General features: G+C 51.6%; 1 protein-coding gene across 3 annotated transcripts in view; it reads left to right on the top strand.

The window, feature by feature from the left end:
* LIMS2 (LIM zinc finger domain containing 2) overlaps window positions 1-27,517 on the top strand; it is a 44,123-nt gene that overhangs the window by 3,563 nt on the left and 13,043 nt on the right. Inside the window, exons 1-4 of one of the 3 annotated variants that reach the window (XM_070359842.1) lie at window positions 2,024-2,158; window positions 22,799-22,958; window positions 25,007-25,073; window positions 25,367-25,487. In XM_070359842.1, the coding sequence (XP_070215943.1) occupies window positions 2,148-2,158; window positions 22,799-22,958; window positions 25,007-25,073; window positions 25,367-25,487 (359 nt within the window). In that variant the 5' untranslated portion in view covers window positions 2,024-2,147. Of the gene's footprint in view, window positions 1-2,023; window positions 2,159-17,553; window positions 17,717-22,798; window positions 22,959-25,006; window positions 25,074-25,366; window positions 25,488-27,517 lie in introns of those variants that run through there. The other 2 variants (XM_070359839.1, XM_070359849.1) reach the window with 2 other exon arrangements.

Genomic DNA, 27,517 nt, shown 5'->3' with positions numbered 1-27,517 from the left:
TTCCATGCCCTGCCCTCGTGTTCTCCTATCACCTTCTTTCTGACCTCAGGGTCCCTGCACTTGCTAACTTTTTTCCTCATTCAGTCATCATCACCACTTGCCTCTCCACTCTAAAGTGGCCCTGTACACTGCCTCTTCTTTGCAGTACTGTTCCTGACTGAAATCGTATTTATTTGTTTGCAGTTTGTCCCACATGCCAGCTAAACTCAGTGTGAACCTGGCCCAGGTCCTCTTGTTCACAGCTGACCCCCCAGTGCTCATAAACCATAAATATGGTTTGACCATAAATATGGTCTTGAATGAAGGGGTGATGAGTGACTGAACATCTGAATAACCACTGCCAAGCAACTGCCAGCTCTTTCCTGCAAATCTGACCTGTAGCAGCTCTATAGGAGGCTGGCAGACAGCTCCTTGAGGCTCCACCTCTGAATGATGGCACAGTCGCCACCCAGCTCTTGCTGAGTTTGCCCAGGCCCAGGGAAGAGGCACTCTGCGTGACAGGTGAGCAGCAGAGAGCTCTGGTTTGGCCACAGGTAGATCCCCGCCTGCTCAGTGACCATACAAAAGGGGGCTAGAAGGCTGGAGGGCAGGCATGGGATCCCCAGGTAGGGAGCAGGTCCCTTTGGTGTTCTGCTCTCTACTTTTCATCCCCTTTGGTTCCCACAAAACCCCAATATTTGATTAAGCATCCAGTCCATTGCTGGTGCACAACCTCCAACACATTTGCATCTCTGTGTTGGCAATTATGAAAAGCATTTCTCTATCAACAGGCGGATGACCCAAGAAAGCATCCATACTTTCCACTTAATCATCAAATTGCAGTTAATCAGAATCAGCCAAGACACATTTGCAAAAAGAACTGCAAACCACAATAGTTTCAAGATATCAGCTACTTAGGAACAGGTGCCTTTCCCAAGCTTGCTCTGCAGGTATAATGCTGCACGTTACTATCAATTCATCGCTCTGAATTCCACTGTTTATTTGTGAGTTGCTACTTCGCATGGCCATTTCTAGATAGTTTTTGTCTGTTTCCAAGAAGTAAGGCAATGTTCAGTTGGTTTAACAGACCAGGCTGCTCAGTTTTATTCCAGCCTTGGTATTTGGGCTGCCTTGAATTATGAGCTACACTCCACTGCCTCGCTAGAAATTTCTGCCTTTAGGTGGAGTAAAGGTTTTGTTTATTTAACATTTTTATTCAGAATATGTTCCCTAAATTTTTATATTTCTCCAGGTCAGTTTAATGACTCCCCTCTAGCTTTCCTTGGTTCTCCTCCTCAACTTCTGGCGTTTGGTTCATCTTTATAGAGTAACTTCTGCTAGGTTAGGGGGCGGCTCACAGACTCGGATGACTTGGGTATCTCCGGGGGAGGGCACTGGCCTGTAAGTATGCAGAATCAGGCTCCTGACTCAAAGGGGGCGCCCCTCGACCTTGACTTTCCTGGAAGCGGGACTCCGTGGACTGGGAGTCCCCAGTGCCCAGGGAGGGAGTCGGTGTCCAGATACGTCTGTCTGCAGAATTAAAGCGTGAAGGTGGCCCCTTCTCCTGCCCGGGGCCGCAGCTGGGCCTCGGGGTTGGGGGCCAGCGAGGAGGTGGCTTCAGCATCTGTCCCCGTTGCTCCTTCCCCCGCACGTGTTCGCGTTCCAGGGCAGCCTGGGACAGCCGGGGCGGGGGAAGCTCCGGGCGGGGCGCCCCAGCGGGGCAAGGGGGCTCGTTCGTGTTTATTATAACTTCACTCCCTTTTAAAGGAAAGCTATGCCCGGAATCCGGGAGGTGGCGAGCGAAGCCGGCGGGGAGGACGTGACCCGCGCGCTCCGCAGGCCGTGTTCGGGTGTCCCCAGAGGCGAGGCTGCGAGGGTGGCGCGCGCCCCCTCCTTGCCCTCCGGCGCGCTGTGCCCACCGCCTCCCCCCGCCTCCCGCACCCCCACCTCCTGGGCGCGGCGGGCCCACCCCACCCTGCCCTTCAGAGCGAGCCCCCACCTCCGGCTCGCCCGGCTGGGCGGGGCGGGGCCGGGCGGGCGGAGCGGCTCCGGCCTTTTTTGGGCGTCTCCTCGCTCCGGGCGCGGACCTGCCGGCGGGCGCTCCGCGAGCGGCGGCGGCGGCGGCTCAGGGGTCCCGAGGCGGCCCGGGTTCGGCGTGCGCAGCCACCATGACGGGAAGGTAACTGCCCCTCCCCGCGCCCCTGGGCGGTGGGCGCCGTGGGCCCGGGAGGGGGCGCCTGGGGCGCCAGGCTGGGCGGGGCTGCGGGGCAGGACCCCGGCCAGCCCAGACCCCTGCGGGCACCCCGGCCTCACCAGGCCCCTCCACGGGTGGCAGCGCTGGTCAAGTCAGGGGCGCCTGCCCCGCTCCCGCGTGTCCAGCCCTCTGGCCGGCCCAGGGCAGCGGCAGGTGAACGGTCTGTGCTGTCCCGGACGACGGAGCCATTACCACACCCGCCCTCTGCTCCCGAGAACTAGCGCTCCGAGGGGCCAGGGACTTGCTCAAGGTCACTACCAACTGAAAGGCACGGCGTCAAAATCCAGGCGGTCGGCTCCCGCCGGCTTCCCTGTCCCCTCGCTGGGTGACCCTGGTGACAGGTCACCTCTGGAGCCTTCTGTTTCCTGCTCTGTAAGATGGGGTGGTAAAAATGGTAAACGGTCGGTCTGGGGACCTAGCCAGACCTGCCCCCAACACAGGCTGCACAGGGATGGGTTGAACCCCAGAAACTCCCCCAGGCCTGGCCCGGTTTCCACTTTTATATCCCTTGTGGCCATTTCACAGATGAGATGACTGACGCCCCATAGGCCAAGTGACTCACCAGGCCAGTCACATGGCCACCAGTGTCTGGCCAGTGCTGGCCCCCGCAACCCTTTCTGGAACCTGGCTGGGTACAAGTGCATGACTCAGGGGTGGGAGGGGCTGGTCTCTGAGGCCCACAGGCCCCCTTCCAGCCAAGCCCTGGGAGGAGGATGCTCTTCTTTATGACCCCTTGACTTGGGGCTGGAGGCTAGAGGGGACCCCGTGGCTTTGCTGGGGAAAGGAGCTTGGAGAGGCAGTACTCAGAAATGGGGAGCAGCCACAGAGGGCAGAGTGGTGGCCCCAAAACCTAGGCGATGTGCAGGACAGTCACCCAGCCTTCAGGGTCACACAGATCGCTATGAAGGCTATGGCCTGTAGTCCTAGGGCAGTCCCAGGAGCCAGCACAGATCCTGTTACTGGGGAGTCCTGTGCTTCACATGCAGTTTACTGCCCACTTCCCAGACCTCCCACCGCAGCCCAGGTCTGCCGACAAAACCCGCTCCCAGTGCTCACCCCTCCTAGTGTGCTCTTGCCTTCCTGTCCCTCGCAGGGCACCCCTGCCGGCTGCCTCACTCCCCACCCTCTAAGCTCCCAAGACAGGGACAGAATCAGGAGCAGCGACAGATGGGTGTTGGTGTGGGGCTGGGATGCGTGACAGGTGGTTTTCCAGGCACAGCGGAGATCGTGTAAGGCCGAGCTGCAGGATGTCAGCGTCTATAGTAGCTTCAGCTCTGATGCTCTGGGGTGGGGAGAGGCAGAAACCAGATGCACCTCTGTTCCCTCAGCAGGAACTCTTTACCCCCTGAACCCCGGGGGTCTTCCGGGGAGAGGGGGGTATCAGGTTGGCCAGAGGATAGCGCCGCAGGAGAAGCTGGGAATGCAGGCCAGGGTGGGAACAGGGGCCAACCTGCTCCAGCTGCTGCCCGGCTCCAGTGGGCACCCTGAGCCCGAAAGATGCTAGTCATCAAATGACACAGGGACTGGAGTGAGCCTTGGAAAACTCTGAGTTGGGTTAAAAGTAAAACTGCTCATCTTAGAGAGTTAGGGAGTTAGTAAAGAATCGCCTGCAATGTGGGAGATCTGGGTTCTATCCCTGGGTCAGGAAGATCCCCTGGAGAAGGGAATGGCTACCCACTCCAGCACTCCTGCCTGAAGAATTCCCTGGACAGAGGAGCCTGGCGAGCTACAATCCACTGAGGTTGCAAAGAGTTGGACACAACTGAGCAACTAGTACTTTCACTCCCTCACTAGGAAAAACCCAGAAACAAAGAGGTAACGTTAACATAAAGAAAGAAAGAAAATAGCCTGTGGTTCCACTCTTCAGAAAAGCCCTCAGTAACATTTTGGTGGTTTTCTTCTTTTCTTGTGTATTCTTCTGCTTTTTTCTTTTTCACAAGCTGGGAGTGGTCTGTGAGCCCATGCTCCCATCCTCCTTTGAAGTTGGCCTACCACATGTGGCATCCATGCCAGGAGTGGCTGATCTCCCTTCCACATGCAGGCATAGGGGCCAGCCTGGCAGAGGAATGGACGTCCGACCCAGCCTTTGGGGTGGGTGAGGTTTTTCCTGTCCCAGAAGCTGTGGAGTTTCCTTTTCATTCTGTTTCATGCCACCGTGCCCTCTACACATCCACTACCCCCATGAGATGCCAGGGCAGTTCTCACACCTGGATGCTGGTTTCCCCCACATTATCCCTTGCTGCCCAGACCAGACTGATTTTTGGAAATTACCCTCTCCTTGTACACCTCCTGCACCTTCTGGGCTCTCCCTGGCAACAGTGTAAAGCCCCAGCTCTCCAAGCAGGTGAGACAAGAGGGAGGTCAGTGGGGGAGCCGCTGAAGTGACCTGGAGTGCCATGCATGGCTTGGCACTTTGGAACTACTCCTCTGAGTACTGTTAGGAAAGGGGCTGCTGAGGAAGAGACAGGGAAGGAGACCAGCCAGGTGGCAAGCAGTGATGAAGCCTCTCCTTGGCAGCCATGGGGCAAGAGAAGAGGAGAGCGATTCAGGAGACCTGGGAGGTGGAGTCTGGACCCAGGGCAGGTGCCCAGTTTGTGGTGGCAGGTGTGGGAGTGGACACAGAGCTAGTTTGGGCCATGAAGCATTTGGAGAGCGGTGGTAAGTCTCAGGGGAAACCCTGAAACTGGACATGAGGGCCTGTAGCCCAGGAGAGGGCTGAGCTAGGCCAGAAGAGTGAATGAGGCCTGGGACATGGGCGTGGTTATTTAGGGAGCCTCCATGCTGTGGGAAGAGGCTCAGCCCTGGCTGCAGCCCCGAGAACTCTGGACTTAAAAACACCGTGTCTTTGTCCCAGCTGAAGGGACCTTTGACGTTTCCAACCTTGGGCGGGTTACCTCCCCTGCCCAGGGAGCTGACCTGTCAGCGGCTGTCCTCCAGAGGGAGCCTGGGGCACCGTGCACACAGCTGTGACTCAGTGGCTTGGCCTGTTGGAGGGGAGGCCCACCCACCACATGACCGACACCCACAGAGGCCGCCAGCTCACAGCCGGGCCCCATCCTTGGCACAGTGCAGAGTGGGGCTGCTGGATCCCTGTCCTCACACCTACCAGCCCCCTCACCCTGTCCACCACACCCCCTCAGTGCTCCCAGATGCTCCCCACCCTCCTCAGGAATATGCCCAGTGACTCCCTCAGCAGAGGAGCTTGCCAAGGAGCAGCTAGGGTGGCAGCCAGAGGCCCTGGGACAGCACATGGGGCTGTGATGGACTCAAGGGTTTAAGCAAAGTGTGAAGCAGGTGACAGGGGATGTGCAGCTGGGCCCTGAGCCCCAGACTGGGCCCCACCCATGGCCCTCACCTCCTCCCTTTTCTTCTTCTGGTGGAGACTCCCTCTCTGGCTGGCCAGGGGAGTGCCATGGGGCCTGATCTATAGGGTGTGCGCAGTTCCATGCTGTAACTTACTTCAAGAGGTGTTGGGCTCACTTCAAGCTACCAAGGTGATGTGAACCAGTTCCCAGAATTCCTGAAAACTGAGCACTCGGCACTTGTGAGCTGGCCTATTGCTTGGGGAGGGCCTGGGCTCTCCCTGCACAGCGGTTGACCTACCTCTCCAGCCACACGTCCGCTCTCTGCTTCCACCTACTACGTAGGGTCACACTTAAACCATCCTTAGGGCTTCATTTCTGCTGGGGGGTGGGGGAGGAAGGGAGGGCAGCAGAGGGAGGCACCTGAACAGTCCTTCTTGTTCTGTTTATTCAGATCTTCTAGATTTTGGATGATGACTGTTTATTCGAGATGACCTGGTAAGATGATCTTAATGAGACGCTCACGTGAGATGACTGTATCTCACTAAGATGAGATGTCTCATATGCGTGTATATAAAACCAAACATACATGCACTGTAAGAAAATACAATCACTCAGAATGTCCTGATGAAATTATCATTCATCTCAGCCATGCCAAAGGATCTGGGCGAGTTGTCTTCAGTCCCCCAGTGAAACTGGCTCTGGCAGAGAGGCTGTGGTGGTATCGCTGGCTGCCCTGGGGATGGCACTCACCACCCAGAAAGAGATAGCAACCCCGCCTCCCAGCTTCATGCTGCTTCTGGGGCTCTTGTCTCTTAGTAAGCAGCATAGTTGCATTCTTCACTATGTGTGTGCTGCTTTAACATTTGAGATATGAATCCCATGCCATGAAATTCACTATCAGAGTGTGCAGGTCAGTGGTTTATAGTATATTTACCAGGTTATGCAACCATCACCACCAATTCTGAATATTTTCATCACCCCCAAAAGAAACCCATTTGCAGCTAATCCCTTCTTCCCCCAGCCCCTGGCAATCACTAGTCTGCTTTCTGTCTCTACAGGTTTGCCTGTTCTGGACATTTCATATAAATGGAGCCATACATTATGTGGCCTCTTTTTTTTTTTCTGCCTAGCTTCTTTCATTTGGCATAATGTTTTCAAGGTGCATTTATATTGTTGTATGAATCAGTACTTTGTTCCTTTTTTGACCAAATAATATGCCCTTATATGGATAAACCACATTTTATCTGTATATTCATCTGTGGTAGAAATTTCGTTTCCACTTTTGGCTCTTATGAATAAGTGCTGCTGTGAATATTCCTACATATATTGTCTACTATCTGGAGAATATACCTAGGAGTGGAATTTGGGGGTCCTATAATAACTTTATGTTAAACTGAGGAATTGCCAAGCTGTATTCCAAGTAACTGCATCAATTTTACATTCACATCAAGAATGTCTGAGGGTTCCGTTTTCTCCACTTACCGTTATCTGTTTTTGTAGGTGTAAAGTGACACCACATTATGGTTTTGACTTTTATTTCCCTAGTGACCTGTGATCTTGGACACTTTTTCAGGAGCTTATTGGCTGCTTGTTGATCTTATCTGGAGAAATGTCTACTCAAATTCTGTGCCTGTTTTAAGATTGGGTTCTTTTTATTGCTGGATTGTAAGAGTTCATTATTCTGGATACTAGATATTTATCAGATATATAATTTGCAAATATTTTCTGCTGTAGGTTGTCTTCACTTTCCTGGTAGTGTCCTTAAATACACAGAAGTTCTAAACTTTGGTGAAGTTCTACTTATTTCTTTGTGCCTAGAGTCTGAGCTGCAGCTGCAGGGTCTTTTGTTGCTGTGTGTGAGCTCTCCAGTTGTGGCACATGGGCTTACTTTCTCTGCAGCTTGTGGGGTCTTACTTCCCCTACCAGGGATGGGACTGCACCCCCATGTTGCAAGGCAGATGATTAACCAGAAAGTCCCTATTTATTTATTTCTGATGGCTTAAGTTTTTTGGTGTCATATCTAGGAAACATACCTAATTTATAAATATTTACACATATGTTTTTTTTTTTCCCCTGGAGTTTTTCATGTTAACTCTTTAATATTTCAATTTTCAGTACCTGAGTCAGTTTCTATATATGAGTCAGTTTTTATATATGACCTGAAGTGGAGGTTTAAAATCATCCTTTTTTTTTTTAATTTTTAATTTTATTTTATTTTTAAACGTTACATAATTGTATTAGTTTTGCCAAATATCAAAATGAATCCGCCACAGGTATACATGTGTTCCCCATCCTGAAGCCTCCTCCCTCCTCCCTCCCCATACCCTCCCTCTGGGTCGTCCCAGTGCACTAGCCCCAAGCATCCAGTATTGTGCGTCGAACCTGGACTGGCATCTCGTTTCATACATGATGTATAGAACAGTCTTATGGACTCTGTGGGAGAGGGAGAGGGTGGGAAGATTTGGGAGAGACATGTAAAATCATCCTTTTGCATGTGACTATTCAGTGGTTCTAGCATCATTTGTTGACAAGACTATTCTTTTATCATTGAATTGTCTTGGCAGGCTTGTCAAAAGTCAGTTGACCCATAATAAAAGCCATATATGATAAACCCAGAGCAAACATTATCCTCAATGGTGAAAACTTGAAAGCATTTCCCCTAAAGTCAGACACAAAACAAGGGTTCTCTCACCACTACTATTCAACATATTTTTGGAAATTTTACCCACAGCAATCAGAGAAGAAAAAAAAAACAAAAGGGATCCAGATTGGAAAAGAAAAAGTAAAACTCTCACTGTTTGCAGATGACATGATCCTCTACATAGAAAACCCTAAAGACACCACCACTGATCACTAGAGCTAACTGATGAATATAGTAAAGTTGCAGGATATAAAATTAACACACAGAAATCCCTTGAATTCTTCCACACTAACAATGAGAAAACAGAAAGAGAAATTGAGGAAACAATTCCATTCACCATTGCAATGAAAATAATAAAATAGGAATAAATCTACCTAAAGAAACAAAAGACCTATATATAGAAAACTATAAAACACTGATGAAAGAATTCAAAGATGACACAAATAGATGGAGAAATATACCACGTTCATGGATTGGAAGAATCAATATAGTGAAAATGAGTATACTACCCAAAGCAGTCTATAGATTCAATGCAACCCCTATCAAGTTACCAATGGTATTTTTCACAGAACTAGAACAAATAATTTCACAATTTGTATGGAAATACCAAAAAACCTCGAATAGCCAAAGCAATTGAGAAAGAAGAATGGAACTGGAGGAATCAACCTGCCTGACTTCAGACTATACTACAAAGCTACAGTCATCTAGATAGTATGGTACTGACACAAAGACAGAAATATAGATCAATGGAACAAAATAGAAAGCCCAGAGATAAATCCATGCACCTATGGACACCTTATCTTTGACAAAGGAGGCAAGAATATACAATGGAGAAAAGACAATCTCTTTAACAAGTGATGCTGGGAAAACTGGTCAACCACCTGTAAAAGAATGAAACTAGAACACTTTCTAACACCATACACAAAAATAAACTCAAAATGGATTAAAGATCTAAATGTAAGGCCAGAAACTATAAAACTCCTAGAGGAAAACATAGGCAAAACACTCTGTGACATAAATCACAGCAGGATTCTCTATGACCCACTTTCCAGAGTAATGGAAATAAAAGCAAAAAATAAACAAATGGGACCTAATTAAACTTAAAAGCTTTTGCACAACGGAGGAAACTCTAAGCAAGGTGAAAAGGCAGCTTTAAGAATGGGAGGCAACAATAGCAAACGAAGCAACTGACCAAGAATTAATCTCAAAAATATACAAGCAGCTCATGCAGTTCAATACCGGAAAAATAAACGACCTGATTAAAAAAATGGGCCAAAGAACTAAGCAGACGTTTCTCCAAAGAAGACATACAGATGGCTAACAAACACATGAAAAGATGCTCAACATCACTCATTATCAGAGAAATGCAAATCAAAACCACAATAAGGTATCATCTCACGCTGGTCAGAATGGCTGCTATCAAAAAGTCTACAAACAATAAATGCTGGAGAGGGTGCGTAGAAAAGGGAACCCTCTTACACTGTTGGTGGGAATGCAAACTAGTACAGCCACTATGAAGAACACTGTGGAGATTCCTTAAAAAACTGGAAATAGAATTGTCATATGACCCAGCAATCCCACACCTGGGCATATACACTGAGGAAACCAGAATTGAAAGAGATACCTGTACCCCAATGTTCATCACAGCACTGTTTACAATAGCCAGGACACGGAAGCAACCTAGATGTCCATCAGCAGACGAATGGATAAGAAAGCTGTGGTACATATACACAATGAATATTACCCAGCTATTAAAAATAACACATTTGAATCAGTTCTAATGAGGTGGATGAAACTGGAGCCTATTATACAGAGCAAAGTAAGTCAGAAAGGAAAACACCAATACAGTATATTAACACATATATATGGAATTTAGAAAGATAACGATGACTCTATTTGTGAGACAGCAAAAGAGACACAGACATAAAGAACAGACTTTTGGACTCTGTGGGAGAAGGCGAGGGTAGGATTTGAGAAGATTGCATTGACACATGCACATTACCATATGTGAAATAGATCACCAGTCCAAGTTTGATGCATGAAACCAGGCACTCAAAGCCGGTGCACTGGGACAACCCTGGGGGATGGGATGGGCAGGGAGATGGGAGGGGGTTGCAGGATGGGGGAACACATGTACACCCATGGCTGATTCATGTCAATGTATGGCAAAAACCACTACAATATTGTAAAGTAATTAGCCTCCAATTAAAATAAATAAATAAATTTTAAGAATCAGTCAACCATGGATGTGTGGGATTATTTCTGAATTCTCAATCCATTCAGTTGATGTATCTGTCTGTCCTTATGCCAGTACCTTACTGTTTTGATTACTGTAACTAAGTAGTAAGTTAGGAAATTGGAAAACGTGAGTCCTCTGGTTTTGTTCTTCAAGTTGTTTTCAATAACTATTCTGAGTTCCTTGCGTTTATTTCCATGTGGATTTTAGGATTACCTTGTCCATTTCTATTAAAAAGGCAGTTGGAATTTTGATAGGGATTGTGTTGAATCCATAGGTCTTGTGTGGGAGGGGGAAATATTGCTGTCTTAACAATGTTAGGTTTTATAATCCATGAACAGGGGATGTCTTTCTGTTTCTTTAGGTATTCTTTAATTTCTTTCAACAATGTTGTGTAGTTATCAGTATATATAACATGTGTGCAGGCTCAGTCATGTCTGACTCTTTGCAACCTCATGGGCTAGCATCCTCTGTCCATGGAATCTTCCAGGCCAGAATACCAGAGTGTGTTGCTTTTTCCTACTCCAGGGAATCTTCATGACCCAGAGAGTGAACCCACGTATCATGCGCCTCCTGCATTGGCAGGCAGATTCTTTACCACTGTGCCACCTAAGGCTTACACTTCTTTGGTTAAATTTATTTCTAAGTATTTTTTCCTTTTGATGCTATTTGATCCCATGGACAGAGGAGCCTGACGGGCTACAGTCCATGGGGTCACAAAGAGTCAGACACTACTGAAGCAACTTAGCATGCACACATAGCCATTCCTGTCTTCTTTTGGTTGCAGTTTGTATAGTATATCTTTGACATTCTCTTACTTTCCATCTTTTTGTGGTTTTGAATGTAAAGTGAGTCTCTTGGAGAAAGCATATAATTGGATCACCTTTAAAATATTCATTTAAAGAAAGTTAAAAAACTTTCTGATTGGAAAGTTTAATACATTTCAATTCAGTTTAGTCGCTCAGTCATGTCTCATTCTTCGCTACCCCATGGACTGCAGCACGCCAGGCTTCCCTGTCCATCACCAACTCCCGGAGCTTGCTCAAACTCATGTCCATCGAGTCAGTGATGCCATCCAACCACCCCATCCTCTGTCGTCCCCTTCTCCTCCTGCCTTCAGTCTTTCCCAGTATCAGGGTCTTTTTCGATGTGTCAGTTCTTTGCATCAGGTGGCCAAAGTACTATTGGAGCTTCAGCTTCAGCATCAGTCCTTCCAGTGAATATTCAGGACTGATTTCCTTTAGGATTGACTGGTTTAATCCATTTAGTTAATGTAATTACTGATAACTGGGGTTTACATCTGCCACTTTGCTATTTTTTTCTATATATCATGTCTTTTTTTGTTTCTCACTTCCTACACCATTGCCTTCTTTTGTGTTAAATTATGTCATTATGCAGTCATATTTAAGCCAAATGGGAAAAAAGGTTTACAAGCAAAAAATACATTTGTATTGTCTTTTATATTTATCTTATGGTTAGCGTTACTGCTCTTAGTTTCTTCATGTGGATTCGAATTGTTGTCCAGCGTCCTTTCATTTCATCCTGAAGAAATCTCTTTGGTATTTCCTTTTAACTCTAGGATTTCTATTTGGTTCCATTTTATCATTTCTATCAATTGATATTCTACATTTGATAATGCATCATTTTCATGCTTTTCTTTAGGTTTTTAGACCTGGCTTCCTTTAGTTCTTTGAAGATATTTAAATTAGCTGATTTGAAGTCTGTCTAGTAAGTCTAACATCTGGGCTTCCTCAGGGCTTCCTTTCTACTCATTGCTTTTCTTTTTTCCCCCTGTGTCTAGGTCATTTTTGTTGTTGTTTTTTTGCATGTATTTTAACTTTTGCTGAGAACGGAACTTCTCAAATAAAATAATGTGGTGTGGCAGCTTTGGAAACCAGATTCTCCCTAATCCCCTGGTTCTGTTGGTGCTGCTTATGATTTGTTTGTTTAGTAACTTTCCTGAACTTACTCTGTAAAGTCTGTATCTCTGTCATTTGTGGCCACTGCAGTCTCTGCCTGATTAGTTTAGTGGCCAGCTAATGACTGGACAGAGATTTTCTTTTTTTTTTTCTTCAACCATGCTGCATGGCCTGTGGGATCTTAGTTCCCTGACCAGGGGTTGAACCTGAGTCCCCTGCATCCCTGCATAGGAAGCTTGGAGTCTCAGCCACTGGGCTACTATGGAAGGCCTTGGATAGAGATATTTTTGAATGCCTGAAACTGTTGACTTAAAAAAATGCACAATGTGCGAGTTGTGAGTTAAGTTTTATCTGGGTCAAAGTGTGGGCTATACCCCGGGAGACAGCATTTCAGATAGCTCTGAGACGCTGCTCTCAGTGGGGTAGGGGGGAAGGTCAGTATACTTAGGATTTTGGTGACAGGAGAACACGTGCAATTAAGCACTTTTTTTGGGGGGGAGGGCAAAGGGTTTCTGCTAGTCATGAGGAACTGCCGTCACCATGAAGGATTTTAGTGCTTTTCTCGATATGAGAAGATATCTAACTATAATACCTGTTCTACCAGTTTTTCTCAGAGCACAGAGTGCCTCACTTCTGCTCTCCATCCTGATCTCCTTTCAGAGAGTATTAAAAGTTAGCAGATACAGCAGCACCTGATTTAACCCTTGTAGAAGTAGATGGCAAGTGCCGATGGCAAATGCCAAAATTTGTAGTTGACAAAATCAGTGTCTCCCAGCTTTTACAGAAGGCTCTGAATGTATTTTGGGGCACGTTTTCAACATTCAACCTGGCATTTTACAGCTCTGCCCTAGTCCTCATTTCCTGCTGTATGGAGCTAAAAGGATCTGTCAGAAGTGAAAGCTTAGGACCTTCTAAGGTCTTTCCTGAGCATACACACAGCCCTGGGCATGTGCATGGCCTTCTAGTTTCCCAGAGATATGTCAGTTCTTTTCAGAGCTCCTAAGCACATCTAATTCCTTGGTTTTTCCTTTTAAGCTTGTTTAAGTTAGTCATCTGTTTGCCCAACTGTTATCCATTGTCTGTGACAATGACATCATAGGTAGTTTTGATAGTAATATATTTGAAAAACTCTCCCTAGGAGAGGCTTTCAGCCCTGGGTTGATATGACTGAGGTCACATAAAGAAAAGCCTTCAAGTGTGATCTTCAAGGGAAGACCAGGTCATTCTTTGGGAATGAAGCCTTGAAAGAATTTCAGCCCTCTTCTCCCCCATTACTGGGAATGTCGGCAGTTACTTTTCTAGGCAGCTATGGAGTTAGGAATTGGGGATTAAGGTACTAAGATAAATTAAAATACCATAAAAGTGTTCTTATGAAGATTCAGCTTTTTTTTTTTTTTTGCTTTTATTCCCTCCCAGTTATTATTTTTTTATTTTTTCTCCCAGTTATTTTTTAGCTTATGTATTTTTATTGAGATATAATATTAATTTTAGAAAATGTGCAATATAATGATTTGATGTTTGTATATATTGTGAAATGATCACACAGTAAGTCTAGTTAACACCTGACACCATAATTATAAAAATTTTTTTCCTTGTGATGAGAACTTTTAAGATTTATTCTCTTAGCAACTTTCAAATATGAAATACAGTATTATTAACTATAGTCACCCTGCTATACATTACATCCCCATGACTTATTTATCTGATAAATGGAATTTTGTACTGTTGATTCCCTTCACCCATTTTGGCCACTTCCCATCCCCCACCTCTGGTAGCCATCAAACTATTCTCTGTATCTGACCTGGGCTTTTGTTTCTAAAATTCCACATGTAAGAATAAATAAAATTCCACACATAAGTGTGATCATGCAGTATTTTTCTTTCTCTGACTTATTTCACTTAGCATATGCCCTCAAGTTTCATCCACATTGTAGCATATGGCAAGATTTCATTCTTTTTTTTTTTGCTGCACTGAGTCTTCATCGCTGCTCGGGGGCTTTCTCTAGTTTTGGGGAGAGAGGGGCACTCTTCATTGCGGTGTGCAGGCTTCTTATTGTGGTGGCTTCTTGTTGCAGAGCATGGGTTCTAGGCACAGGGGCCTCAGTGGTTGCAGCACACGGACTCAGTGGCTGCAGCTCAAGGGCTCAGCGGGTGTGGCTTGCAAGCTGCAGAGCACCGCCTCAGTATTTGTGGCACACAGGCTTAGTTACTCTACAGAATGTGCAATCCTCCTGGACCAGGGATCAAACCCGTGTGCCCTGTGTTGGCAGGTGGATTCTTAACCACTTCCACCAGGCAAGTCCCTTTTGTTCTTTTTTATGGCCAAATAGTATTCCATTTCATTTGTATACCACATCTTCTTTGTCCATTCATCCATCAATGAACACTTTAGGTTCTTTCTATACCTTGGCTTTTGTAAATAATGCTGCAATGAACTTAGGGGTGTGTATATCTTTTCTAATGAGTGTTTTTGTTTCCTTCAGATAAATACCCAGAAGTGGAATTGCTGGATCATATTGTAGTTCTATTTTTAAATTTTTTTGAGGAAACTCTATACTGTTTCCATGGTGGCTGCATCAATTTACATTCCTTTGAACAGTATGCAAAGGTTCCTTTTCCCCACATCCTCACCAATACTTGTTATTTCTTGTCTTCCTGGTAATAGCCTTTCTGACAGGTGAGAGGCGATATCTCATTGAGGTTTTGACTTGCATTTTCTTAACGATTATGATTATAATATATTGAGCATATTTTCATGTACCTTTTGATCATGCATATGTCCTCTCAGCTGTTTTTCTTGCTGTCTGCTTACTGCAAGTCTTTGGTTAATTTATAGAGTTCTGACAAAGGGGACTCTTGACAGTTTGTGCTAGTTTTTTCATTGCTTTTGTGGTTGTTGTTTAGTCCCTAAGTTGTGTCTGACACTTTGCGACCCCATGGACTGTAGCCTGCCAGGCTCCTCTGTCCACGGGATTTCCCAGACAAGGATACTGGAGTGGGTTGCCATTTCCTTCCCCAGGGTATCATCCTGATCCAGGGATTGAACCCATGTCCCCTGCATTGGCCAGCGGATTCTTTATTGCTAAGCTACCAAGGAAATCCTTCATTGCTTTTACGGAAGGACAGACTTTCAGAGGTCCTTATTCTGCCATTTTTGCTGACATCGTTTTTGCTGTGTTTTTGCAACTGTGTTCTCTGGAGCCAGAATGCTAGACAGGGAGGCCTGCATGACTGGCAGCCTCACCCTGCAAGAGAGGCTGCAGAATGGGAAAACAAGGCTATGCAGAGATTTGGGATTTGGACTCAATCAGTCACTAACTTTCTCTCAATTTCTAGCCTCTGGTGCCCCTTTTACAGTAAATATTTGTTGAATCAATCAGTGTTTGGTAATCTTGGACTTGAACTTCATTTAAAATGGTGATGTGCAAAACAGTTGTGGCTATAGCCTCCCTCCCAGGTCTATCCACCATTGTGGACGTGTTCCCTCATTAAACGTGACTCTGACTCTGGCTGAGAGCTCTGGGTTCTAGAGATCAGAATTTCCATATGGGTCAGGTTGAATGGAGGCTGGTAAGAGGGGCCTAGGCCCTGGGCCATCAACTTGAAGCTGCCCTAGGAAAACTCTATACCCTAGCTTTCTTAAGCATTCAGCTCTAAATCAGAAGGCAGGAGGTGATCCTTCTAGTTGTCGGCTCCAGGCTCAGCTTCTCTATGCCCTTTTAGCCCCTGGTGCCACCTTTAAGAAAATATTTATTGAATTGATCAGTACTTGATACCTTTGGAATCAAGGTGTATTGACAAACTGTACTGCACACGGTGCTTGTAGTCACCTGGCTATGTTTGGGGGTTGACTCCCAGAGCGGTTAAGGAGCACTTACTTCCTCGAGTTTGAATTTATTGGGCGATGTTCGTTCTTTGATGTGTAGGCCCAGCATCTGAGTGCTGATTGATCCCCTCTAAAGTTTCCTCCTTTCCCAGTGTCAGAAGACCTTGCTGTCTGGAATGATGGAAGGCAGGGGAAGATACTGCTCATGCTTTCTGACCTCACTAGAGAGGTTTTTCAGGGAAATGGAATCAATGTGATAGATTTCTGTGAGTGCTGTGGATCCTTATTAAATGCTGATCGTGGTTCTTCCTTGGCCATCAGTGGCCACAGTTCAGATGCTGGTCATGGGTGTTTGCACATAGATCACAGTAGCCCCACCAATAAATACCTTTAGATAAAAATGCATGGAAACCATGGGGGTCTTCCATCAGAACCTGCTGCTTCTGCTCTCCATGAAGAGCTGGGGGACTGCATGCCCTCCAGGTTTTGACCGTGTGAACTTCTTTTGGAGTGGATGGTTATTTGTTGGCCAGGTCCAGGGACTGGGCTGCCCTGGTCTGGGTCTCCTGTGCTGTACTTAGTAGCTCAGTCATGACCAACTCTGCGACCATTGATTGTAGCCCACCAGGCTCCTCTGTCCCAGCGATTTCCCAGGCAAGAATACTGGAGTGGGTTGCCATGCCCTCCTCCAGGGGATCTTCCCAACCCAGGGATCCAATCCAGGTCTGCCGCATGGCAGGCAGATTCTTTACTGTCTGATCCACCAGGGAAGCCCAAGAACACTGGAGTAAGTAGCCCATCCCTTCTCCAGGGCATCTTTCTGATCCAGGAATTGAACTGGGGTCTCCTGCGTTGCAGGCAGATTCTTTGCCAGCTGAGCTACCAGGGAAGCTGGGTCTCCTGGGTCTCCCTGGGTCTCCTAGGTGGCTGCACTTTCTCAGGGAAGAGACCAAGGCAGAAAGTGGGCACGTGTGTGAATCCCTCATCAGCTTCTTGACTGCAGGATTCGTAAGCTGGCTCAGGTCCATACTGCCCTCCTCAAAGGAGGACATACCATCCTCAGGGTGTTCAGGGGGCTTAGGATTTCCTCGGAGGCTCCTGGCAGCCCGGGATCTCTAGGCAGCCTGCCCTGCCACTGTGGACTCACCTCTGTGCTCGTTGGGATCTTCCCAGCGCGTCTCCTCCCCAGCCGGGACCCAATCCTGCTAGCCTCAGCTTTCACTGCGCTGCCCCCGCGGCGGGAACAATATCCTTTCTATTTGGAGTTGACTCCGCTGCCCTTTGGAGATCGCAGTGCGTAACGTGAGCTCCGGTGCAGACGGGTGGGTGCCGAGGGAGCCCCCTCCTGCAAGCCGGGCGTCCGGGCCCCGGTGTCCGGTCGTTGGTGGCTGCCCGTGGCAGCACCCGCCCTCCGAGCCTGGGGTCCCTCGACCCGGCGGAGCGGGCGGCAGGAGGGAGGGAGGCCCGTGCCATGGCCACCCGGCTGGGCGCGCTTGCCGCGTCGGGGCTGTACCGGCGGCGCCAGCACCGGCAGAGCCCGCCGCCCGCGGCGCCAGGGTAGGTGGCCCGGGGGGCAGGGCAGGGGCGCGGGGGACAATGGCCGGAAAGCAGCGGCCGCGGGCCTTTCCTCGGACACCCTGCCTGGCCCTTCCGACGGCGGCGGCCGCCCGGCTGCCCGCAGCCCGGGGCGTGGGGGCAGCGCCTGGCTTGGCGGCCAGAGTGGAGGCAAGGCGCGGCTTCATCCAGCCGGGGTTACTGATCTGGGATCAGCACTCTTGGGCAGGGCGCTGAGCATGGGGCGCTCAGATAAGTTGTCGAAGTAACCGCCACTACCGCTTTCAGGCTCCTCGAAACTTTTTGGCCGCTTTCTAGCGGATGGAACTGAGCGGTCAAGGAACCTGCCGGACATCACTCATCTATAAAGGGGGCTAAGCGGTGAATTGAAGCCAGGTTGGACTGACTCAAAAGCCTGAACTGCTCTATCCTGGGGAGAACTGCTGGGGTAGACCAATGATGAACGCTTCCTTTGGGACTGGGAGGAGGAGCCTCTGGGGCTCAGAATGGACCTCAAGGTGTCTCTGAGGATGAGTTAATCTGGCGTGGAGAGAGTCTGAAGGGCACATAGATAGTGGAGCCCTCCGAGTGGGGGCTGGGGGAGGGGATCCTGGACTCCTTGCATTTGCAGCATCTCAGGGGCCATCTGGGTGGAAAGATCTGCTAGAAATTGGGGCAAGAGAGCAGTGGGAGCTGTGCGTTTGTTGTCTTTTGCATCAAAGTAGCAGGTGGGAACCCTAGGGGTGTGGGGGCAGAGTGTGGGGGAGGACTTGAAGGTTGGGAGGAAGGGGTAGGGATTCAGGGATGAGACAGAGCAGCAGTCATAGAGGTGAGGTGCCTGGAGGACCTGGGGAGAAGAGGAGGTTTAGAGGCTGATGCTCAGCGGTGACCACAGAGCACCGTGGTGGGTGCCTGGGAGGGGAGTGAGCCCGCAAAGATGTCTGGGAGTACGAACGCAGCAAGCAAGAGGCTGTCATGTGGGGAGTGGAGAGCAGAGGCTGCAGAGAGGCACCCGTGGGATACCTGTTGCAGCTGGACTTGTATCCGCACCAGTGTTGCAGGTTCCTCACCAGGGGCCACACCAGGGCAGGAACTGGATAAGCCCACTGCTCCGGTGGGGGACTCGGGGCTTGGGAGGCCAAGTGACTTCCCTGAGTGAACAGGAACCCTCACCGGTTGGTCTCCGGATGACCCTAGATGTGAGTGGAGGGAGCCATGGGGCAAGGAGTGGGTGACAGGGCACTGATGGGCCCGAGGCCGTGTGGAGGCTGGTTTCACGGTATGAATGCAGCACAAGAACTTGGTCTAGATGCAAGGAGGACAGGGCTGATAGTGAGGATCAGGCATCAGGAATGTCCCCCACACGCACGCACGCATGCATGTTCATAGGCTAAACTCAACTTCCTATTGCCTTGAGCTTCTGGCTTGTGACCTGGCCTCACCAACACTGACTCACCCTTGAGTGTGGAAAGTCCCCTATGGCTGGCCCTGCCTGTGCCCAGGCCCTTTTGCTGGCTTTCCAGGGTTGGGTGGGTGGGAGGCTGCAATGGAGGTTGGTCTGAGGTTGTAGGAAAAACAGAGTTTTGCATGGTCGTGCCTGCGTGATGCCACCAGGAGCTGAGGGGACAAGAGAGCACAGATCCAATCCCGTGTGACCTCAGCAGGTTTCTGACCCTCTTGGTAGGTCAGTTTCCCTATCTGAAACCAGCAACCTCCCCTCATGAGGACCTGGCTCAGAAAGGACCCCACCCACCACACCCCAGGCTAGAGCTCCAGATGTCTTGCATCAAATTCTTTTATGTTGGGTATCAAGACAGAGTATTTGGGGATGCTGGGGAGGGTTGGAGAGGGGGACAGGGTGGGGTGACCACCTACCTCTGGCCCCACTGGCTGCCCCAGCTCGTCTCAGGCAGTGTGCACATCTGTGGGTGAGTCTCCACGCCTGCCCCCCGCCCCCCACCCCCAGCAATGGGGTTTGGCTTCTAGGTGCTGGTGGGGCGGTGGTGTCTCCCTGATGTTAACTGGGCAGACTGCACTCCCCGTTCTCGGGCAGAATGTGAAGGAGGACATGGAATCCCTGCCTCCCCCCTTTGCCGTCTTGCAGGGAGCACTGCTGGGCTGGGCGGGAGGTCCCTGGGCTGCTGGAAACAACAGCTCTTTTATCCAGCGCTTGGCCTGTCTGGCCCTGTGCTCCGCGTGCTGTCTGCTGTAGGCAGCAAGTTCTTTACTTCAGTTCTGAGTGGCAGTTCCTGCTCCTCTGGCCACCTCCTTGCGGATGAGGAAACGAGGCCCCAGGGAGCTGGTACCTTTCTCCAGGGGCACAACTGGTGGCTAGAGCTGTCAGGCCTTAAACACAAGAAGTTGAGCCTGGAGCGGCTGCCTCCTGCAGCTGGCATCGTCTCTTATGGGGCTGTGATCCAGTTATCGGGCACATGGGCTTGTCTGTCCATCCCCTGTCTTTGGTCAGTGAGTTGGAGTACTGTGTTCCCAAGCAAGGACCATGGGGATGCAGACATGGAAGTGCCATTGGGGGTGCTACTGACCAAGACTTGGGCTGGGGCTACCAGCGGGGCGGGAGGTAGGTGGTCTCCCCCATGCCCCACCTACCTGAGAGCCGTGTAGGGGACAGATGGCAAAATTGTTGATCTGAGCCTCCTAGGGCCCCAGCCAGGGAGCTGGACCCAGGCAGAGTGCAGAGCCAGCCGCTCTCTTAGGGGCCAGCTGCTGTGGCCATCACGTGGAGATGCTGTCTCCGAATGTCTGCCCTGGGGTAAGGCTGGGGCTCTGTAGGGGCAAACTGACAATGGGCCTGCTGCACGCTCACTCGGTCAGGGTCCAGACGTCGGGAACAATCTGAAAGCCTGGGGCTGGACTTGAATACGTGTTTTGGCTGCATTTTCTGGGTTCTTTGGGTGGGGAATTCCAGGCCCAGAGTCACAGGATTTCCTGTTGATTTTTGATTTCTCCAAGACCCGCCAAGGTCTTGTTCATGGCCAGGCATTGGAACTTCCTCCCAGCTACCTTGGGTGTGTGTTTTGGGAGGACAAGGCCTCCAGGTTCATGGTGACCTTGGGACAGGAAACTGTGCCTGTGTTGAGAGTCCAGCCCAGCTCCTGAGGGCCTGGGTGATCAGTCCCTGTCCTGTCTGTTCCTCTACATGGTGACCAGCAGTGAGCCGGAAAGGAAGGTGGTGGCCGCTGCGTGCAGAGCCTCCCTGTCGACTTGGGCTCTGCCCAACCCCTCCTGCGTCTGTCCTGCTTCCTCACCCCTTTGGCCTTAATGTGGACATGGGAGGTGGCTTTGGTCCCCCAGGGATGCCTGAGGGCAGGCGGAGGTCTGCTTGCCTGACAGGGCTTGCTGAAGAGCATTCTGGCCCTTTGCCTGCCATGAGGGCTCCTCTGGCAGAGCAGAGAGGAAGTCCTACCTGGGTGCCCCAGCCCAGCTCCCCTTCTGTGTCAGTGGCAGCACCTTCTGCTAGACCCACTGTCCACAGCCCCCACCTGAGAGGCAGAGCCCTAGCCTGCCTCCCGGGCTCATCCTGCCAGGGGACTCCAGCACGAGCAGTGTCACTTGAGACTTCTCATGGCGCTGTAGCCCTGAGAGAAGGCTGGGGTTCAGCATGGCGGAAGGCAGAACAGGCTGGAAAGACGTCCTCCAAAGATGGGCCGAGCGCCACTGCACGAATCTACATGACATGCCGATTGGTTGCGTCTCTCGTCGCTGAGCCTGACCTCCCTTCTGCGCCCACCCTTCCAGGCAGCCACCACAATCCACTGGAGCTGACAAGAGACAAAGTCTGTTTGCCGCCTTGTAGTCAAGGTCGCGGGCATTAGGGTGCTGGGAATTTGTAGAGGCTCTTGTGGCTGACCGCAAGGTTTGTCCTCCTCTCTGAGCTGGGGCCCTAGGCTGGAGCCAGCGTGTGTCTCTGTAGCGATTTCCCCTGGAGTTCAGTTTGGCTTTCACGCCTCCCATAAGGACAGCCATCACTTGCCCCAGGGACAGCAGTTGCCCGCTTCCCATCCTGCTCCCATTCCCAAATATTCATAGTCTCACCTTCTCCGTGGTAGGGTGGTTTTGTGTTTGGAGGGGGGTGGGGCAGGGATGAATCTAACTCGTGGTGCAGGGGAAAGAGCCATTGAACTCGGTCCAACCTGAGTTCACATTTGGACTTTGTCATCTTCTCTGTGAGTTTGCTCAAGTTACTCAATCTCTCTGAGCCTTGGAAAAGCAGGGTGACCTCAGGGATGAAATAAGTATGTGAATCCCAGGCTGCTCCCCTGTGCCTGGATAATGCTTTGTACCCGAGACACTCTGGTTCCCTGAGTAGGAGACAGGAGGCGCAGGAGGGTGCCCGGGTGTCCCTGATGCCCTGAGAGATGGCCCAGCTCCACGACTGAGTAGCTTGGGGGCCAGGTCAGTGACAATGACAACCACAACACTGTCCTCTGCAAGCTTATAGTGGGCCGCGCACCCCATAGAGAGCTTGTATGTCCACCATCAAAAGGCCAGAACACGCGCTCATGGCCATGATTAGGGTCCTTCTCTGGCTGGGAGCCTGGGCTTGGAGCACAAGGGCCAGCCCTGGCTGCACCACGAGTGAGGGCCCGGACTGGAGCCCTGACTGCTCTGGCTGGCATGAGCCCAGCGGTGGCCTGACCTGCGCCTGACCCTCCATGAAGGGCACTGGGGGCTGCAGGGTATAGGGAGAGACGGGGCTCCAGGGTGAGGGGCTTTGCCTCTGCCCACTGTGGCCGGGGGGGGTCACTCTCTCCAGGTGTCTGCTCGTCCGTCTGTGAGCTGGACACGCTATGCAGGGCTCGCAGGGTTGTCATCGGGGAAGGCTACTGCATCCTTGCACACACTGGCACCTGGTGTATCCTTGGCACACGGTGGCTACAGGGATGGGGTGTAGACAGCCACCCGGGGTGACCCCAGCCGGTGCAGGGCAGCGTGGACCGACTGCGTGACTGAGTCTCCAGGGCGCCAAGGCCAGCCTGGGGTGGGGATGGTGCTGTCCTCTGCCCCAGAAAGCGTGTCCCTTGAATGTGGCCCGCAGGTCCTGACCTCTTCCTTTTTCCTGCCCAGCAACATGTCCAACGCCTTGGCCAACGCCGTGTGCCAGCGCTGCCAGGCACGCTTCGCCCCTGCCGAGCGGATCGTCAACAGCAACGGGGAACTGTACCACGAGCACTGCTTCGTGTGCGCACAGTGCTTCCGGCCCTTCCCCGAGGGGCTCTTTTACGAGGTGAGCGTGCTCCCTAACCCTTGCCTCTGCTTCCCGGAGCCCAAGCCCCTGACCCAGCTCAGGGTCTGCCCTCTGGCAGCCTGCGGGCCTCGCCTGGCCACGGCCCTCCAGTGACAGACTGGCAGACGTGCCGGGCCGTGAGCCGGTGGTGCTCCTGCCAGCCCAGAACCTTGCTGGCCACCCCGCGGGGGCCCAGCCCTCACCTCTGCGAATGGTGCTCTCCTGGTGTGCATGGTGCTGAAGGAGTCACCATTCATCCTGTCATCTGGGAGGCCCTGGGGTCCGACAGTAAACACAACCAACATACACCTGATGCTGCTAAGTGCTCAGGTTATGAGGAATCCTGGGGGTGGGGGCCTGAGCAGGGAGGTAACGTTTGAGCAGGCCTGAAGGAGGTGAGGGAGCGTGTGTGCACCTACAGGAAGAGCTCTCAGCAGAGGGCACAGCAAGTGCAAAGGCCCTGAGGTTGGGGCGTGTGGGTTTTGGAGCAGTAGGAGGCTGGCGTGATGGAAGCAGAGGAAATGAGAGGGCACGGTAGAAGATGAGGGAGGGCAGGCAGAATCGTTTAACCCTGTGGGCCTTCATGGGGCCTTAGGCTTCATCCTGGGAGGGGCAGGACCCATCCTGTCTGTCTGTCAGTAGAAAAGGGCCTCCCTGGTTGCTATGCGGAGGAGACACTGTGCAGGAGTGGGGACAGAAGCTGGGAGAGCAGGTGAGGCCAGAAGCCAGTTATTTCTTTGGTAATCCAGATGGAAGGCAAGGGACCTAGGCTGAGCTGCCCTCGGTCCCAAGAGCAGATGGTTAAATTTTCAGCAATCCTGCAGGCTGGTTGCTAAATACAGTCATTATTAAAAGTTAAATGATGTATACATACAATGAGATAAAATTTTATTAAAGACAAAAATAGCAGATACTCAAAACTCATCACTTCCTAACTGTTTTATTACATTTCACTACCTGTTATTGTGTTTGGGGGCTGGAAACGCAGTACCGTGGTGGCTACTGACATCTCTTCTCAATTCCATGTCAGCGTCATTTTGGTAGCTTCAAACTGACCACGGTGGGACTATTTACACCACAGAAATTGGCAAATGCTGCCAGGCTGCCTCAGGGCTGCCTGTTAAGCGTTTATAGGCACACCACGGCAATGCTCAGAGGCTGGCTAGATTTTGAAGCTGAGGGGACTGGCCGACAGACAGTGTGTGATCTGCCTGACTGAACAGGAGCTGCCGTTCCCCATGGTGCCTCCTGAGAATTGCTGGCCAGTGGTGGAGGTGGGGTAAAGGGGTGGAGTGGTACCGGGCTCTGTGGATGTGCCTATGATGATTTAGATTCCTGCTGCCCCTGCTGGGTAGGGCTCTAGCCAGGTGCAGCTTAACAAGACACTCTCAGGGAACAGGGGACACCCAAATAAAATTGTCAAGGGCGGAAAGGCAGAGGCAGGTGTTGCCTTGCCCAGACAGATGGGGACAGCGTGCAGGGCTCGGGGTGCTCTGGTGCACCCCATTCCTGTGCCTCTTCTTCTGGGTCCCTTCCCTACATCTTTTGTGGGCCCTGGGGGAGTGTACCTCTCACACACGAAACAGGGCCAAGGGACACACAGAATTCAGCCTTGATCCCTGGGCTTCCCAGCATAAACATCCACCCCCAGCCTGCAGCCTGCGCCTGGAACCAGCAAGGCCAAGATCTCCAGCAGACAGCGGAGGCCCTCTGAGGGGCCAGCCTTGCCGAGTTGCCAGCTTCCTCGAGGTCCCTCACTTTGCACTCTCCCCAAGTCAAACAGGCCAATCCCGTCCCGCCCTCAGGCCTTGCACTGACTGCTCCCTGTGTGGAAATCCCTCTTCTTAGTACCCTCCTCCCCTTCTGTCTTTCCACTCCTTATCACCTCCTTCAGGAAGTCCCCACCCTTGCTTCCTGTGGTGGTAGCAGGTATACAAAGTGGGGTGCTCATCCAGCCTCCCCGAGGGCAGGTCCTCACCCCACCGACCAGTGCAGCTCAGAAAATGACAGTGCCTTCCTTGTCCTTTCTCTGCTGGCCCCATTTGCAGTTCGAAGGTCGGAAGTACTGCGAGCACGACTTCCAGATGCTGTTTGCTCCGTGCTGCGGGTCCTGCGGTAAGGCTTCCACGATGCCTGGGAAGTGGGGATGCGAGAGTAGGGGGCCCTGTCTGAGCACTGGCCTTCGGGCCCCTGTGCTCATCACCTTCCCAAGCTCTGGGAGCGGAGCCCTGGGGCCAGGCAGAGCCAGGTAGGGGGCCCTGTCTGAGCACTGGCCTTCGGGCCCCTGTGCTCATCACCTTCCCAAGCTCTGGGAGCGGTGCCCTGGGGCCAGGCAGAGCCGGGCGGGCTCCAGTGCAGGGACTCTGGAGGGGGAGGGCACAAGGCCAGCAGGGACATCTCTCCTCCAGGCGAATTCATCATTGGCCGTGTCATCAAGGCCATGAACAACAACTGGCACCCTGGATGCTTCCGCTGTGAGCTGTGCGACGTGGAGCTGGCTGACCTGGGCTTTGTGAAGAACGCAGGCAGGTGAGACGGGCCTCACCACAGGCCCAGGCCTGGTCCAGGCGCCTCGGGCTGCCAGTGGGGCTGCCACCCCCGCCGTCCCTGTGAGGCGGGCAGGAGAACTCTCTCTGGTTTACGGGTGACGACGGAGGCTGGAGAGTGAGGGGTCAGGAATCGGGGCTGCCCCAGGCTCAGGGCTGCTTCCTGGAGCAGGCTGACGGTAGACAGCCAGCAGGCAGGCAGCCGAAGCCGGAGCTGTTGGTGCAGTGTGAGAATGAGGAGTTGTGAGTTAAGCTCCTGCCTGCCTGGCCACCCAGGCTGCAGCCGTCCCCCGTCCTCAGACCCCACGGGGGCTGCTGGGAGAAAAGCACTCAGTTGGGGCCCAGTGGTGCTCCAAACTTCAGGCCCGGGTTCCCTTAGCAGGCTAAACTGTCCCCTTCCACGAAGACCTGCTCTTTCTCCTCTTCCTCCCCTCCCCTCACTGTCCCTGCACCCCACCCCCGCAGCCAGGACCTCCCTTCCCCCTGCCCTGCCCTGCCCTCCCCTGCCCTGCACCTGTGTTTCCCTCCCTTGTCGCAGCGGAGGCCGTGTCCCTGCACCCAAAGGCCTGCTCACTTCCCGCTCCTCCAGCGGGGCTCACAGCTCTGGACCTCTCTGGTCCCTTTCTAATGGCTCAGGCGAGGTGGCCCCTGGTTCAAGGCACCCTGTCAGCCTTCACTGCACAGCGACTCCCTGAAGCCCTTCCCAGTGACCAGCCGGTTCCTCCACCTCTTCCCCCCGCCCAAGCTGCTCAGGGCTCCCGCAGCCTGCACTGCCCTTCCCACTTCTCTCCGGGTGCCCAGGAACCCATGGGGTCTCCTACCGCATGGCTGTGCTGTCCCGGTTCCCCTTTTTCCACCCGTCTCTCTATGGCGGGCTCCTTTGGGGCTTTGCATTTGGCCCAGATGGCATATCTGTGCTGGGTAATCCAGATGTAGGCCTCTACCCTAGACCTCTCCCTCGGAATACCCCATTGCCCACATGCCATCTCCACAGTGTCTGGCAGGCATCCCAAATGCCATAGAACCCAACAAGCCAACTTTGAGTTTCTCCTCTGCTGGCAGTCAGGCCTCACAGAAGCACACACCTGCCTTGCTAGCAACACCTCAGTTGTCTGTCTGCCCCCCGCTTCCTCCCTTATCTGGGCGCTGGGCACCATCTCCGGCCCTGTTGGAGCCCCACTTCCTAACACTGCTGTAGTGACCTTGTCCGTCTGCCTGCTCCTCCAGAGACATGTGTTGTTCATCCTGGTGTCTGCAGGGTGCTCACTAGGAGCCTGAGTGTTGAGTGCTGATATGAGTGGCCTTGAGGGGCAGACAGTGCAGCAGGGTCCCCGAGCGTGGGCCTAAGCTGCAGCTCACGCTGGGACTCCTGCTGTAGTGTTTGCTGGAAAAATCCAGAAGAGGCTGGACTTGTTCAGGAAAGTAAAGTATTGCTGTGGTGACAGGCAGGTGGGGCACCCTGAAGCCCACAAGGCAGAATGTCAGCGTCTGTGCGGGCGGGCGGCTGTGGCGCCACCAGAACCACAGTGCACACTGCTGCCTGCGCCGCCACTTTGCCGTTCTTGGGTCGGAAGGGAGAGAAGTTCTGGGGAGGGAGTTGCATTAACCAAACAGAATAACTTTCAGTTATTAAAGTACAGTTATGTTTATGATCAGTATGCATGCATGCTAAGTTGCTTCAGTCGTATCCAACTCTTTGTGACCTGGACTGTAGCCTGCCAGGATCCTCTGTCCATGGGACTTCTCAGGCAAGAATCCTGGAGCGGGTTGCCATTTCCTTCTCCAGAGGATCTTCCTGACCCAGGAATCAAATGCAGGTCTCCTACATTGCAGGCAGTCTCCTGCATTGCAAGCAGATTCTTAACCAACTGAGCCACCAGGGAAGCCCTTATGATCAGTATAACCAAGTACATAAAAGAACCCGTGAGGGGCATACAGGCCACCCTCTAAGCAAAACACCTCACAGCTTGGCCAGCCAGGCGAAGACCTCTTGGGGAGGAGTGGGACCCTGCC

This window comes from Bos mutus, chromosome 2, assembly GCF_027580195.1.
Source record: "Bos mutus isolate GX-2022 chromosome 2, NWIPB_WYAK_1.1, whole genome shotgun sequence".
Classification (NCBI taxonomy): Eukaryota; Metazoa; Chordata; class Mammalia; order Artiodactyla; family Bovidae; genus Bos; species Bos mutus.
Note: the sequence above shows the minus strand (reverse complement) of the source record. Positions and strands in the feature narration are given on the sequence as shown.